Source organism: Notolepis coatsorum, assembly GCF_963971535.1.
Source record: "Notolepis coatsorum genome assembly, chromosome: 1".
Lineage (NCBI taxonomy): Eukaryota > Metazoa > Chordata > Actinopteri > Aulopiformes > Paralepididae > Notolepis > Notolepis coatsorum.
The window spans coordinates 311,490,905-311,508,404 of NC_140165.1; the positions used below are offsets into that span (position 1 = coordinate 311,490,905).

A 17,500-nucleotide genomic window follows, 5' to 3' on the forward strand; every position below is an offset into this window, starting at 1 on the left:
GAGAGGTCAAAGGTCAGGGTAATGGTTGACAAGATGATTGCGTAAGGAGGACCATAAGTGCGATAGATAGGATCAATTCGTGAGTGGATGACTCAGACGTCTGGAGAGGCGGAAGTGGGCGGAAGTCATTTTAGAAATGAGAATGAAAATAGACCCCTGTGGTTTTGGCATTTCTTCAAATCAACCAACAACTGTATACTCGAAAAGTTTTCAAACTTGGGTTTAGGTTAACCCTGGCTGCCGCACTACCGAATGGTTAACAACCCTGCTGTGTGCTGTCTGTGGACATCCTGACGGGGGATCCCCTTTGAAAGGCTCATCTGAGGTTTCTCCCCGCCACGCAGGGGCGTCATTTTGGTATGGCAAGGTATGGCACTAAAAAAAAAAAAAAAAAAAAAATTGTATTATTTTTTTTTATGTTGATTTAGAATTCGAATGTCAACATTATGAACGAAGCTTCGAACTATTCGGTACAGCCCTAGCGTGTTTTGATATTGTCAATTATCTCACTTTTACTAGGTGACTTTTACTGTGATTAACTGAAATATGCCCAAAAAAAAAGGAAAGTGGACATAGGGACGTTTTTTAATCAAAGGGCAGCAGAGACAAACAAGTGATACAGGGACACAGGTAAGGTCTTACAATGGCTTAGTGATTATAACAGTGCAGTTCAGCATTCAGTAACCCATACTTTTTGTGAATGTGTTTTTGACATTCTGTTGAACACACACCTCAAAAACCGTACCTAAGGAAAATTGGCTCAATTGCAAGAAAAGTAATAGACAGTTATGATATTACATTCTGCATAATTCGTATGCAAAATATTGTGGTTCCCTGCTTTAGTCTGTTGACACATTTATATACTAAAAATGCTTGTGTAGTCCTGTGTCATACCGACTGAATTGTATAGAAACAACTCACCAAAAGTGACTATTGCACAACTGATTTGACAAAAAAAAATCCACCAAGGCCCCCCCTTCACCCCCCCCCCCCCTCCCTCCTCGCCATACCTTGCCTTTTACTGAAATGACGCCACTGCGGCGCTGCAGCGCCTGTGGTGTTTCTTTTCCTATCGCTAGGTTTTAGGGAGCCGTTCCTTATCTTCAGTGGGGAACGTCTGGGGCTGTTGTTGCAAAATGTGGATTTCATGGTGTTTTTTTGTTCTGGATCTATTTTTTTTGTATCCGCTTTTTCTCCCATTTGCAATATTTTTTTCCTCCCATCCCAATTTCGTATCGTCCAATTCAACCCTCCCCTGTCTCGAACGCTGTTTCTTGCCTCCCACAAGGCGGCTGCAATGTGGACGTGTAAGCCATACATAGCACGAGTCCCCTCCTCCGATACTCGAGGTAGCAGCCGTTGCATCTTTTCACCTGAGCGGCGCGATCTTTCAGCGTCGGGGGTCTGGGCTTTGGAGGGGCGCCGCCCCCCGTCGCTTCTTGATTCTACTGCGCAGGCGCACCGACCGACCTGTAGGAGTCGCTGTCCACAACGTCCGATCCCCACCCCTCAGTTTTCCCTCCCCCTAATACTGCCAATGTGTATTAGTACGGACGACCAGCCAAACTGAAAACAATGTGGAGAGCTGGGCTCGAACCCAGCGTCTCCAGCATTGGTGGTGGTGAGTGCCTTGCCCACTGCACCACCTAGCCGCCCTTGTTCTGGATCTATTGTGATGTTTCTTCTTGATCTGTGAAGGCAATTCGTTGCGATTTCGGGCTGTACAAAATACATTTGATTTGATTTGACTGTTTACTTGCCCATATTCTTATATTCAGAGTTAATTCTATTGTTTACACTGACTGCTTATTCTTTATCTTTACTATAGTTGTATTGCCTATATTTATGTATTCTACTATCACCCTGCCCATACCTGTACCTCCCCTCCCCAATACTGCTATGATGCCCAAAATGTCCCAAAGGGATCAATAAAGGAATATCTTTATTATCTTTATCTTTATCTCCAATGTACAGTCATTTACCTAATATGGTTTTGTCAATATTCCAATGTACAGTTTTCCTTGTTTGTACAGTGTCCCCCCCCCAACCCCCTCCAATGTACAGTAAATTACCTAGTATGGTTGTCAATATTCCAATGTACAGTCTTGCTTGTACAGTTGTACAGTGTTTCCCCCCCCAACCCAACCCCCCCCACCCAACCTCCTCCAATGTACAGTTTTTACGTCAAATGTATATACTCCCTTTTCTGGACTCTTTTTGTATCACAAACAATACTGTATTTGCAAATCTGGTATGTCATAAATGTATAGATGTAGCAGTACTGTCTATCTGTATGTCATGTATGTCATATATGTCCTGATGAATTGAAAATGGGGGACCCTGATGTAAACAAGACGAAAGTCTTTCTCTGGTCTGCATCCCCTTAACAATCGTGTGTATTGAGCTGTACTGTACTGTACCCATTCTGCAATCTGTTAATAAAGTTTTCAATCAATCAATCAATTATCTTATCTTATATGAGTGATAATGTATATCATGGTGTTTGCGTTGCTTTGTTTCTATTGTTCATTTGGGATCCGATCCGTTCGGTAAGAGAGGAGAGACCGCCCCGTGACTGAACGGTCACAAGTTCAATCCCTGCAACAGGATACGTGTTTATCTTCATCTACGTAACCTTGAGCAAGACACTGACGTCTGATCCACTTAAAGGCGTGCACAAATGGCTGACCCTGCGCTCTGACCTCTGACCTCTGACTCTGGTCAAAATGGCTACATGTACACAGTACACATGTCTCATAATATTGAAATTGAGTGCTTTAAAAATGTTGGCGGCGGGGGCGGACCACTCACTCTGCTCATCCATCCCAAACACGTCCCCCCGCAGCGGGGTGGAGGGGGAGCGCGGCCCTGGGGGGCCCGGGGGGCCGGGGGGGCCAGCCAGTCCAAGTTCCCCCGATAAGCCTCTCTCCCCCTTCGGTCCTGAGCGTCCGGGAAAACGGAATGAAGTCTTAATATTAATCACACGTTTAATCAAACATTTAAAAACGATGTGCTCGATTTCCCTCGTGAGCGATTCTGAGTGATTTTTTCTTTTTTTTAAAGAGTTATGAATTATTGATGAAGCATGCATTCTCGGCTTATTGAGTCACTTGTATTCTGGTCCAATAATTCCCAGTGACCATAAAAAACAAACATCTCAAGCGTTTTCACAAGTCAGCAGCCGGGGCGTTGGGGGGGGGGGGGGGGGGGGTGCTGTGTTCACCTATGGGTCCTGGCAGGCCTGTCCTCCCGACGGGTCCCGCGGGTCCGGCAGAACCAGGATGTCCCGGTGGACCGATTGGCCCCGGAGGCCCGGAACCTCCTGATAATCCACAGACAAGATAAAAAACACATCGTCATGTTACGTTCACCAAGTACGTAGCCCCTCTGTGAGGAGCTAGTCAAGATGAGAAGCATGTTCAGCCACAGACTCATACCCCCCCCCCCCCCTTCCTACCGGCGGCCATCGGGCTCCACAACAGCGGGCAGGGACCAGCTGCCAGCAGCCAGAGAACTAACGGCAGCAGAACCCGAGAACTACTAGGAATGTCTGATCAATGAGTGTGTCTGACTCCCACCTGAACTATATACAATAATACATTTATTGTAACGTATAATATAACCGATGGGGCATACAGACCCTCATCGGCACCTTTGATCACACTGCCTACTTGCTCAGATGCGTATATTCAGAGTTAATTATATTGTTTACACTGCTTATTTTTACTTTTCTACTGTACTATAATTGTATTGCCTATATTTATGTCTTTCTACTATTACCCTGCCCATACCTGCACCTCTCCTCCCCCCTCCCCCCCCCCATGCTCCTATGATGCCTGAATTTCCCCCAAGGGGATCAATAAAGGAATATCTTATCTTATCTTACATAATCACTAAAAACACTTACGTTGTACATACTGGTATACATCTAAGCAATGTTTTCTACATGGGGTATAGATACAGCTCTTATTCAAGTGTAGGTGGAGCATTCTCAGTTCAGTGGTCAAGAAGAAAGAGAGTAGTAAGCGTGATGTGGTCTGGAGCTGGCGCCACCTGGGGGCAGGTGTGAGCGGGTGTCACCTGGGGGCAGGTGTGATGGGGGCAGGTGTGAGCGGGGGTCACCTGGGGGCAGGTGTGAGCGGGGGTCACCTGGGGGCAGGTGTGAGTGGGTGTCACCTGGGGGAAGGTGTGGGTGGGTGTCACCTGGGGGCAGGTGTGGGCGGGTGTCACCTGGGGGCAGGTGTGGGCGGGTGTCACCTGGGGGCAGGTGTGAGCGGGTGTCACCTGGGGGAAGGTGTGGGCGGGTGTCACCTGGGGGCAGGTGTGATGGGGCAGGTGTGAGCGGGTGTCACCTGGGGGGAGGTGTGAGCGGGTGTCACCTGGGGGCAGGTGTGATGGGGGCAGGTGTGATGGGGGCAGGTGTGAGCAGGGGTCACCTGGGGGCAGGTGTGATGGGGGCAGGTGTGAGCGGGCGTCACCTGGGGGCAGGTGTGAGCGTCGGTCACCTGGGGGCAGGTGTGATGGGGGCAGGTGTGAGCGTCGGTCACCTGGGGGCAGGTGTGAGCGGGGGTCACCTGGGGGCAGGTGTGAGCGGGTGTCACCTGGGGGCAGGTGTGGGCGGGTGTCACCTGGGGGCAGGTGTGAGCGGGTGTCACCTGGGGGCAGGTGTGGGCGGGTGTCACCTGGGGGCAGGTGTGAGCGGGTGTCACCTGGGGGCAGGTGTGAGCGGGTGTCACCTGGGGGCAGGTGTGGGCGGGTGTCACCTGGGGGCAGGTGTGAGCGGGTGTCACCTGGGGGCAGGTGTGAGCGGGTGTCACCTGGGGGCAGGTGTGATGGGGGTCCTACAGGAGTGGGTTGGGGTGCATCCACCTCATTATACGACGATCCCTCTGAGAAACTGTTGATTAACGGCAGGGCGGAACCCGCCTCCTCCAGTAGCTTGATCTACAACACATACAGTATATCCGTTGCTGAGTTTTAATGCAATCTGTGACGTGAATGTAGGCTACTGGTGGCGGGACTTGAACCCATCGTCCATCACCTCTCAGACCTGTGTACCTGTGTAGGACTAGATTGATTGATTGATTGATTGATTGATTGATTGATTGATTGATTGATTGATTGATTGGTTGATTTGTTGATTGATTTGTTGATTGATTGATTGATTGATTTGTTGATTGATTGATTGATTGATAGATAGATAGATAGATAGATAGATAGATAGATAGATAGATAGATAGATAGATAGATAGATAGATAGATAGATAGATAGATAGATAGATAGATAGATAGATAGATAGATAGATAGATAGATAGATAGATTGATTGATTGGTTGGTTGATTGGTTGGTTGATTGATTGATTGATTGATTTGTTGATTGATTGATTGATTGGCCCTCTCTGGCAAAGAAACATAAGTTGCATTGGAATCTGTTTCTTTATAAAGCCATAATTAGAGACTGTCCAAATTACATTACTTCTTTATTGGAATGTACCACTGGACCTTGTCGTACACGATCCAGTGATTGTCTTACACTTAGAGCAGGGGTCTCAAACTCAATTTACCTGGGGGCCGCTGGAGGTAGAGTCTGGGTGAGGCTGGGCCGCATCAAATATTCCACAAAAAAAGGATTTCAAGTATTCAAAAAAAAGTACAACTGATCCAATCTTCTCAATCTTTAGTAATAACATTTCAGAACATGAACAGTTCTTCAGAACATGAATGGTTCTTCAGAACATAGGCTTCTCAGTGGTGTCAGTGGACTCATCCACAGCTATGGAAATGCACTGTGCATTTTCTTTTATTCTATCACAAAGCTGTTTAATCAAATCACCAGCCAGTATTTCAGTTATTCTGGTTGCTGTGCTATCTGAGGGGGATTTGCTTTTGTTTGCCTTCAAACATGGTCTCCATCACTTAGTCATACATTATTTTCAAATTGCCACCCTTCACAAGAGCTACCGTTTCTTGGCATATAGTCACATTGGTTTGGTGCTGGGACTCAGGATGAATGCATATTTTTCAGTCCATTCACCTTTGAATTGCAGTCGACTTTTCTTTTACTGACCATCTTTGAAAATGCCATATTTTTCTGCTGGCTGCCTGCTGGCGAAACTAGGCTAGTAGCTACATTTATCTCACAGAGATAAAACTGGGAGCGAGTTTACTGTAGATGTGCTGTCAACTCTGCTCTGACTGAAAGAGAGAGACGACTTGCATTCCGTGAAGACCCGCCCTACTCCCCTACTCTGCATCTGATTCGCAGACTGTGGGTGAGGGGGGGAAATGCTGACGGGACACAGACACAGACGGACAGTGTGGCAGTGCAGCCGGACATGCAGAGCATGCCACTCTTATCTCCAAGAGAGCCTTCGACTCCAGCAGCTCTCAGTTCGACCTTGGAGTCGTCCAGGAATTTGTTTTGGCTGACTGACTGGCAACATTTCCCCAGTCACGTCGATTTAAATTTGATTTTGAGTAGAGTGAATTATAACTCTATTGGTTTGAGTGGAGTGAGTTTTAACAACTCTGTCCAAATGACTGAATGCATTAGTCCAAGTGTCTTAATCAGTTCATTTTGGTAATTCAAGTTGGTAGCCCGATTGAAATGTCGCAGAGGCAGAGAGCGTTAGCCTTATTCTGCTTCCTTGACGAAAATATGCAATCCACTGATTAGATCCATTTCGAGTTGATTTGAGTGGATCACTGAACTTGATCCAGTGATTGTCTTACACTTAGTGCCTAGAGTTTGTATTGAACTTGGTAGATCTGCTTTTTTTTCACCCACCAGCTTTCCCACCCCTAACACTGCCAATTGTGTTAGTATGAACGACCAGCCAAGCTGGTAGCAACGCAGAGAGCTGGGCTCGAACCCATTGTATCCTGCGTTGGTGGCGAGTGCCTTGCCCACTACACCACCTAGCCGCATATGTAATTGTTTTTCAATTATTACAACAGTTTTTTAAATTGTATTATTTATTTATTATTATAACCTTTTTTTAATGTGCTCTTAATTGTTCCGATTGTCTGATGTTTCTGTATTTATTAACGCACTATGACTCTTGTGAATGTAACATCTCGACGACAATTAGTTTAAGCACTCTGAGTGTATTTATCAAGTATAAATAAAGATTGAATGAATTAATGATTGATTACACAAAATACACCCCTGAGAAATGTGCCAGTCTCTTCTTATACAAAGTGGTGTAATTCTCAGAGAGATTTTCTCCTTATAATGTATTGTCTACATTAGAACCAATTAAAATAAAGAAGAAGTTAATGACCCTATACCCTGCTGCTATAGCTAGTTTCCCACCTAGTGGGATGGCTAGCAGGGGTCTGTCCATTATGCACTGTGAATAAATAAATACACACAATGCTCAATTAATTGACACATGCAGTGCAGTGGACTTATCTGTACCTTGGTCTCAATGGCACCCAGTCTTCTGGTCATATGAGTGAAACCAGTGCAGTTCATACACTCTAAAGAGAAGAGAGAGAGAGAGAGAGAGAGAGAGAGAGAGAGAGAGAGAGAGAGGAGGCCAGTTACACATTTGATGACACTTTCATGAAACAATTTAAAGGGATATTTCACTTCAGTAGAACATCCGCTGTCAACACCACCATTCCTCCCAGGTGTCAGGCAAGAGGGAGATGAAGGGGAGGGAGAGGGAGAGAGAGAGGGAGAGAGGAAGGGGAGGCAGGGAGGGGGGGAAGGGGGATGGAGAGAAAGAGAAAGAGGGAGAGAGAGGGGGAAGGGGGAGGGAGAGAGAAAGAGGGAGAGAGAGAAAGGGAGAGAGGAAGGGGAGGAAGAGAGAGAGGGGGAGATGAACGGGAGGGAGAGAGAGAGGGAGAGATGAACGGGAGGGAGAGAGGAAGGGGAGGGAGGGAGAGAGAGAGAGGAGAAAGAGACAGAAAGAGAGAGAGAGAAAATGATGACTCAAAGCGACTCTAGGAGATAGAAAATACAGCAGCAGATTACACACAGCCACATATTGCCCAGCCACCCCCCCCCCTACCCCCCCCCCCCTCTCCTGTTCTTTATTGCCATTTTTTAATCTGAATGTTTTCTTTGCTCCTGGCGTCCGTGACGTCTCTCCATCACGCCGCACAGGTGCAGCCAAGAGACACAAGAACAGAAGACAATATCCAACAGTTTATTGGTAATTCCTCCCTAAATCATGTCACTTACTCAGACAGTCCAAATATTATTAGATCTCTCTCCTCATTTGTCTCTCTCCCTCGCTTTCTTCATATCTCTCTCTCTCTCGCAGACACACACACACACACGCACGCACGCACGCACGCACACACACACACACACACACACACACACTTGCCATCTCCTGACTGGGCAGGTTTTCTGCCCACTGGCGTCGGCTCTTTATGTACCCAGACACTGGGAATACACTGTGCACCAGGGACCAGTGCCATCCACCATCATCACATCAGACACACACACACACACACACACACACACACACACACACACACACACACACACACACACACACACACACACACACACACACACACACACACACACACACACACACTACACACACAGACACACAATAAAACTTCTCGGAGTTACTATTGATAGCTCCTTATCTTGGTCTCTAAACATATAAATAATAATGTCATTAAAATGGGAAGAGGAATTTTTATGACTAGGAAATGTTCTGCTTTTATCACTCCCTCCATAATGAAATCTGTTATTCATTCTTTGGTTTCGTCTCATTTAGAATACTGCCCTGTTATCTGGTCGTCAGCTAGAGGCAAATCTTTCCTGTGACAAAATGGCATCCAATGTAATAAAAAAAAAGTCAACCAACGAACTCGATTCTTCTACCGGATCTCCTCTCTGGTAAACAAGAATACCCTGAAGACTCTGGCAGGAGCACTAATTCAAGGGTACTACGACTATGCTTGCACCTCATGGTACCAAAGCACCTCAAAGGCGCTAAAAACAAAATTACAACCATCTCAAAACAAACTGGTCAGACTACTGCTTGACCTCACTCCTAGAACCCACCTCACCCCTGCCCACTTTGACAACCTAGGATGGCTTAGAGTAGACGACAGAGTACAGCAACCTGCAATGGGCCTGGTCTACAAGATACACTACACGACCAAGGTACCCATGTACATGTCAAAATACTTCCCAAAGGTCAGTGAATACCACGACCATGACACCAGAGGGAGCTCCACAAATCACGTTAAACCCAGATTTGGCTCAAACAAGGGACTAAACACGTTTCGCAATTATGCCACATCAATCAATCAATCTAAGGTTGACGAGACAGCCTTGGCTCCCCCCTCCATACGAGTTAGCTGCCATCACCAACGTGAGGCGCTGGGCCATACACGTAGGAGGGGGGGTGGAGGGGCTGCATGCCACTCTTATCTCCAAGAGGGCCTTCGACTCCAGCAGCTCTCAGTTCGACCTTGGAGTCGTCCAGGAATTTGTACTGACTGGCAACATTTCCCCAGTCACGTCAATGTGGAACGCCCTACCCAAAGCTGTAAAGGAATGTGAATCACTACCCACTTTCAAAACCACTCTCAAAGAACACCTACGGGAGACTGCAATTCAAAACCGGCCCCTGTAAATGTCCTAACCCAACCCCCTCCAATGTACAGTAAATTACCAAGTATGGTTTTGTCAATATTCCAATGTACAGTTTTGCTTGTACAGTTGTACAGTGTCCCCCACCCACCCCTCCTACCTAACCCATACCCCCCCCCCCACCCCACCCACCCAACCACCTCCAATGTACAGTCCCCCCCCCCCACCCACCCAACCCCACCCCACCTACCCAACCTCCTCCAATGTACAGTTTCTATGTCAAATGTATATACTCTCTTTTCTGGAATCTTTTTGTATCACAAACAGTACTGTATTTGCAAATCTGGTATGTCATAAATGTATAGATGTAGCAGTACTGTCTATCTGTATGTCGTGTATGTCATATATGTTATGATGAATTGAAGATGGGGGACCCTGATGTAAACAAGACGAAAGTCTTTCTCTGGTCTGCATCCCCTTAACAATTGTGTGTATTGAGCTGTACTGTATTGTACAGCTCAGATCCATACAACAGATCCATTCTGCAATCTGTTAATACAATTTTCAATCAATCAATCAAAACAGTTAATTAGAACCAAATTAAATCTATTGATCAAATGAGGATGAAAAGCCATACAAGTCTGTTCTGAAGGTTTCTGAACAGGGAATGTACTCGCAGTTGTATAGTCAACCTAAATTATTTACTGTACTGTACCCATTCTGCAATCTGTTAATAACGTTTTCAATCAATCAATCAATCAATCAATCAATCAATCAATCAATCAGCTACAAAATCGAATTTTAAAAAGTTGCAGGTTGCTCAGAATAAAGCGGCTCGCCTGGCACTAGGCTGGTCATACAGGACAAGTATTGGTTTTATGCATGAACATCTGGCATGGCTGATGGTTGAAAATAAAGTATCGATGAGTCTTCTAATGCCACTGCGGAACATTATTAGCACTGGTAAGCCATCTAGCTTGGCTCAGCAGTTAGAAATGACTTCTGAACATGGTTACAACACTAGAGGGGCAGCTTCTGGTAACATCAGAACAAAAACAGCACTAAAATCAAATGTTCTCAAACTCACTGGCATATATTTATTTATTTATTTATTTATTCGTACATGGAATTACCACAGTCCAACAGTACATTCATATAATTCACCAAAAATACCATGGCCGAAAGGAACAGGAAGAAGAAGAAATCTTATATATACCTGCCCCTACACACACACAACACACCGATAGACATATTGTGTAAAACCAAACAGAATATACCCATTTTGCAAAAAAAATAAAAAATTTAACATCAACACAACCAAATTAAATCAACATAAATAAACCCATTTTGTCTATCTATCAGTCGAACTACATATTTAGGTTCATTCATTTACACACACACACACACACCCACACACACACACACTTATATAATGTATTATACTTCTATATACTATCTAATTTCTATTTTATTATAATATAACTAAATCATACTATTTATTCTACACCATATTGGTACAGTATTATACAATATTTTAATATATTATTATTCTATGTTACGCTAGTGCTATATACTATATTACTATACTCATACTGGCCTACACTACAACTCTATGCTACGTCATCCTGACACGCTAAACTGCAATATTATACTAAACTGTGCTATACTGTCTATGTATCTTTTCTTTGCACAACCTTTTGAAGTGAAATATATTATTGGAACTCTTTTCATCGTTCTGCAAGGAGTTCCATAGTTTGGTGCACCTTTGTTTTAAGGTTGTTCGTGCAAATTGGTGTTTAAAATTTAATTTCCTTCTGCTGTCATCTGGACAGGGAACGAACAACCTCTGTATATTTGCTGGTAATACTCTGCATTTTGCTCTAAACAAAACTAATAAAGTCTGTATTTCAGCTAACTCTTTAAGTTTCAATAGTCTGGATTTAATAATTAATTCGTTGGTATGTTCTCTTGAATCTACATTGTGAACTATTCTTACTGCTCTCTTCTGTAATATAAATAATGGCTTTATGTTGCTTTCATACGTGTTACCCCACACTTCCACATAGTAACTCAAATATGGTAGGATGAGTGAACAATAAAATATTCGCATAGAATTATAATCAAGCACATTCTTTGCCTTGTTCAAAACAAAAACACTCTTGGCTACCTTATTTTTTATGTACATTATATGTGGCTTCCATGTCAATTTCTCATCCAACATAACACCCAAACATTTTAACTCAGATACTCTTTCAATATTAACTCCGTCAATACATAATGCCACATTGTCCTTCTTTCGATTAGTAAATATTATAAATTTCATTTTTTCCAAATTTAGGGATAGCTTATTGTTATCACACCATATCTTAAGTTTACACATTTCATTTACAATGTCATCTGCTAATTTTTTAAGGTATTTTCCTGAACTGAAGAAATTTGTATCGTCAGCAAATAAAACAAATTGCAATATGTTTGACACTTCACATATATCATTAATATATCAAATAAAAAGTTTGGGCCCCAGGACCGAACCTTGAGGGACACCACATTCAATATTCATACATTCAGATGTGTAACCAGAGAGTTGTACATATTGTTGTCTAACTCTCACTGCTCTAGAAGTGTATTTGATAGGAACCTCTCACTGATCTAGAAGAGTATTTGATAGGAACCTCCCACTGATCTAGAAGCGTATTTGATAGGAACCTCTCACTGATCTAGAAGAGTATTTGATAGGAACCTCTCACTGATCTAGAAGCGTATTTGATAGAAACCTCTCACTGGTCTAGAAGTGTATTTGATAGGAACTCTCACTGGTCTAGAAGTGTATTTGATAGGAACCTCTCACTGGTCTAGAAGAGTATTTGATAGGAACCTCTCACTGGTCTAGAAGCGTATTTGATAGGAACTCTCACTGGTCTAGAAGTGTATTTGATAGGAACTCTCACTGGTCTAGAAGTGTATTTGATAGGAACTCTCACTGGTCTAGAAGCGTATTTGATAGGAACCTCTCACTGATCTAGAAGAGTATTTGATAGGAACCTCTCACTGGTCGAGAAGTGTATTTGATAGGAACCTCTCACTGGTCGAGAAGCGTATTTGATAGGAACCTCTCACTGGTTGAGAAGAGTATTTGATAGGAACTCTCACTGGTCTAGAATAGTATTTGATAGGAACTCTCACTGATCTAGATGTGTATTTGATAGTCACAGCGTATTTGATAGGAACTCTCACTGGTCTAGAAGAGTATTTGATAGGAACTCTCACTGGTCTAGAAGAGTATTTGATAGGAACCTCTCACTGGTCTAGAAGCGTATTTGATAGGAACCTCTCACTGGTCTAGAAGCGTATTTGATAGGAACCTCTCACTGGTCTAGAAGCGTATTTGATAGGAACCTCTCACTGGTCTAGAAGCGTATTTGATAGGAACCTCTCACTGGTCTAGAAGCGTATTTGATAGGAACCTCTCACTGATCTAGAAGCGTATTTGATAGGAACCTCTCACTGGTCTAGAAGCGTATTTGATAGGAACCTCTCACTGGTCTAGAAGCGTATTTGATAGGAACCTCTCACTGGTCTAGAAGCATATTTGATAGGAACCTCTCACTGGTCTAGAAGCATATTTGATAGGAACTCTCACTGGTCTAGAAGCGTATTTGATAGGAACCTCTCACTGGTCTAGAAGCGTATTTGATAGGAACCTCTCACTGGTCTAGAAGCGTATTTGATAGGAACCTCTCACTGGTCGAGAAGCTCACGGGTCATAAGTGGTGAGGAATGTCAGCTGTCTGCTCCCCAGGGGAAACCCCCCCACCCTGTGGTCACAGAGAGAATACGTAATGAGCTTAAGAGTCAGGGACCAGGAACAACTGCTGCTCGTAAATAACTAACACAGTAACAAGACGAGCCAAATCTGTTGGTCTGCCTCAGTCGTGGCGTATATCCGTAACCACAGCGACCAGGTCAGTTATCCGTAACCACAGCGCCCAGGTCAGTTATCCGTAACCACAGCGCCCAGGGTTCCAATGACCGTCGTTGAGTGAGGTTTCCCCACCACTGGAATAGGCCATGGTGCAGCGTGTCCGTGTGTGTGTGCGTGTGTGTCTGCACCCACACATGTACATGTGCATGCATGTGTGTGTGTGTCTGCACCCACACATGTACGTGTGTGTGTGTGTGCATGCATGCGTGTGTGTGTGTGTGTGTGTGTCTGCACCCACACATGTACGTGTGTGTATGTGTGTGTGCGCACGTGTGTGTGTGTGTGTGCATGCATGCGTGTGTGTGTGTATGTGTGTGTGCGCACGTGTGTGTGTGTGTGTGCATGCATGCGTGTGTGTGTGTGTGTCTGCACCCACACATGTACGTGTGTGTGTGTGTGTGTGTGTGTGTGTGTGTGTGTGTGTGTGTGTGTGTGTGCGTGTGTGTGTGTATGTGTGCGTGCGCACGTGTGTGCGTGTGTGTGTGTATTCCGGTGCGTTGTGTATCTCCCACTGTGTGTAGGTGTGGTTTCTCCGAAGCCCTGGCTCGCCGGCGGCCAAACCTAGAACCGCGAGCGGAAACAAACAACCATCAACAGCTCAACCCCGGAGCACATTCCTGAGTGATCATCCACCACCGCCACACTGAGCACCGTCTAACTACCGTCCTTAACCCGGGACCAGAATGACCCAGATGAACGGTTTGTTGTGCCTCTCGCTCAGGGGTGTAAAGTATTGTACTTCATTACAATACTTAAGTACTGTTTTTGGGGGATTTGTACTTTACTCAAGTATTATTAGGTTTGTATACTTGTACTTTTACTCGATTACATTTCAGAGAAAAAATATATACTTTTTACTCCTTATATTTAAAATGCAGACCTACAAAGTACAAAGTACAAATCTCGCAGGTCCAACTATTTCAATTAGTATATTTGTTTCTCTGGCCGAACTAACGTTAACGTTATTAATCCTGCGGCCGCACTTTATTTAAAAACAGCCAATCAAATCCCCATCAATGGAAAATGAACCCGCCCATACCCATGCTGATTGGTCCTTGTGCAAGACTAGAAAGCGGGGATCTTTGATTAAACACGAACACCTGCTATCAGAAGAATAGACAGTCAGAAAGAAAGTTTTTACTTTTACTTTTTAGTACTTAAAGGGGACATGCATTGCTTTTCCTAGCACTATTTGGGCAACTTTACACAATTCCTGTGAGTCTATTGAACACATCTGTAAGCTTTTATAAAAATAAATGCATTGTTTTATATTTCTAATCAAGTACTGAAAAGCCAAATTTTTCTCCCTTTGGATTTCAGGCTGTGTTGGCCTAGCTCCGCCCATAAGCACTTTGAGTGACAGTCATCCACACAGTCTGCGACTGGCACAGAGAGAGATAGAGAGAGACTGAAGGGGATACTAATTAATTTCGCAGCGGGGGGGCATAATCCCACGGGACAATGCATTGGTAACTTGTTTCAAATTACAATATATACCCCTGTGATTATTATTGTACGGATCGAAATACGGGCGTGCGTGTGGGAGCATGCGCAAAGATATTACAGTGATATGCTGGTGCTCGACTGCAAGGGAGAGAGAGATAGAGAGGGAGAGAGGGAGAGAGGGAGAGAGGGAGAGAGAGAGAGGGACACACGGAGGCACGGAGCACTGTGTAAACGCTGCGTGTGTGTGAGAGAAGACGGGTCCCTCTCTCTCTCTCCATCTCTCTCCCTCTATATCTCTATTTCCACTCGCTCTGCTGTCGCTGTCAACCATAGAGGGGGGCGTTAGTTATGCAAATCAGTGCTATATTCACGTCAGCAAAACTGTCAAATCAGAACATCTTAGTTGAGTGAGGGAGGATCTCGTGAACTCGAGACCAGACTGATGAGTCAATATGATAATTAACGACACAGACCACATTGATATAATCCCCAATTGCTAGGAAAACATGCTAAACACTGGAAAAGGCCATTTATAATGCATGTCCCCTTTAAGTACATTTAAAAGTCGAAACTTTTTGACTTTTACTCAAGCGTGTTTTTAGCCAGATACTCTGACTTTTACTTGAGTACGATTTTGAGACAATACCCATACTTTCACTTAAGTATAATTTCTGGGTACTTTTTACATCCCTGTCTCGCTACACTCACTGAGGTTTGTCTAATGAGGTCCCTTGTGTGGACGGTCCTCGATATGACCTGCAGGCCACACCCAGCAGCCGCACCATGCGTAGGGGACACGCCTGCCTCCCTCCCTCCCTCTCCTCACCAGAACATACACCATGACGGACGGGAGTATCCCAAATGCTCTTCCTGACACCTAGAAGTGACCTCTCCGTCCGCTCCCAACGAGAGCCAGTAAAAAAAGAAGTCTTTATTTGTCATGCAGATTAACACTTTCAGTGCCACTCACGAGATTTCTCTGGTTTTTTTATAGGTGGTTGCATGCCACTCACGAGATTTCTCGGAATTATTATTATTATTATTTTTTTGCGATCTGAAAAATTATTGCATCACCCGAGCCTACCCGAGTATAGCCGAGGGGCGCCGGCGATCACTGTGGAAAAAAGCGCCCCCTGTCGTCTCCCAGATGACATAAGTGATTTTGGAATGGACTCAATGAAAATGAATGGGGAAAAAAATCCGGTACTCCACATTTTCCAGTTCACTGATCCAGCCGGGGTTACTAGAGTTCATTCTGGAGCCTCAGATCCCCGCGGATCATGGAGTTCTACTGTATCGCGTTGGATCCATACACGTATCGATTTTTTCGAATGGTGATCAGGAATTGGAATATACCAGTTGGATACCATCTGATGTCAGGTAAGGACTCTATGTTATCAGTGGTAGGATAATCAGAGTAAGTTTGATGAAGTTATAAGCTGTTTTGTGAAATGTCTTCTTTCGGTTTCACTGTAAAAGTCCGTGAGGAAATCAACGGAGCGATTATCAGTGCGCGGCCGTAATGTGCGTGCGTGCACGTATAATATTGATCATCTAGCGTTTATTTGAAAACGATTCATAAAAAGGCAGACGAATATCAACGTTGTGGAATATTCCACTAAAAGACGATTTTCATAGAATGCTCCAGAATGAGCTGTTTTTTATATCAAAACGGGGGCTTTTCTAACTGCTCTGAAACGGCAACGACGCGATAAAAAAACAATCTGCCTTCACAGCACTGACTGGAAAATAGTCTTTGATAATGCGATGGGCAGATTAGACACATAGCCATAATTTAAAACATAGATTAGGCGATATTAACGTTAACATTGGCGCCGATGGTGGCATTCAAGCGGTAAAATGGAAAACCAGGCGTGGCGCTGAAAGTGTTAACACACATGTGTAAGATGGGCAACACACAGGAACACAGGAACACACACACACACAGACACACACACACACACACACACACACACACACACACACACTTCATCCGTCTTCATCAGGGACGCGACAGCGTTAGCGATCTGTTCTGCATGTTTTTCCATTGGGTTTATCTTTTTTCCTGGAGGGGAAACCCTTGCGAGCACACGGGGGGGAGAACATGCAAACTCCACACAGAAGGGCCCGGGAGATACCCCCCACCTGGGTACCTGGCAACCCACGGCGACCTGGGCCCTCATTTATCAATAATGCGTAGAAAGTGTTCTATTTTTGTTCCTAAGCACGGAATTTAGAATGTCTCTACGCACAGAAAAATCGGGATTTATCAACCGTGCGTACACGGGTCCTACGCACACTCCGTGTTGATAAATACCATTTGTTCTTACCGTCTATGCTTGTGCATGATTATCCATATATGGTAATGAAACACCCCCATGGGATGTGAAATAATGGACTAAGCCGAGCGAACTCTGAGAAACTTCACGAGCGAGATTGTTCACGGAGGTCTAACCAACTAATTTAACGCACTGTCGAACCAAGAAGACACAAAGCGTGTTACG

At 44.5% G+C, this 17,500-nt stretch overlaps 1 protein-coding gene across 1 annotated transcript in view; it reads right to left on the reverse strand.

The window, feature by feature from the left end:
* The window catches only part of col26a1 (collagen, type XXVI, alpha 1), a 60,510-nt gene that overhangs the window by 25,674 nt on the left and 17,336 nt on the right, over window positions 1–17,500 (reverse strand). Inside the window, exons 4-7 of the mRNA XM_084322197.1 lie at window positions 7,421–7,482; window positions 4,818–4,944; window positions 3,224–3,322; window positions 2,812–2,940 (exon numbers count right to left, since the gene is read on the reverse strand). Coding sequence (XP_084178323.1) covers window positions 2,812–2,940; window positions 3,224–3,322; window positions 4,818–4,944; window positions 7,421–7,482 — 417 coding nt within the window. The remainder of the gene's footprint in view (window positions 1–2,811; window positions 2,941–3,223; window positions 3,323–4,817; window positions 4,945–7,420; window positions 7,483–17,500) is intronic.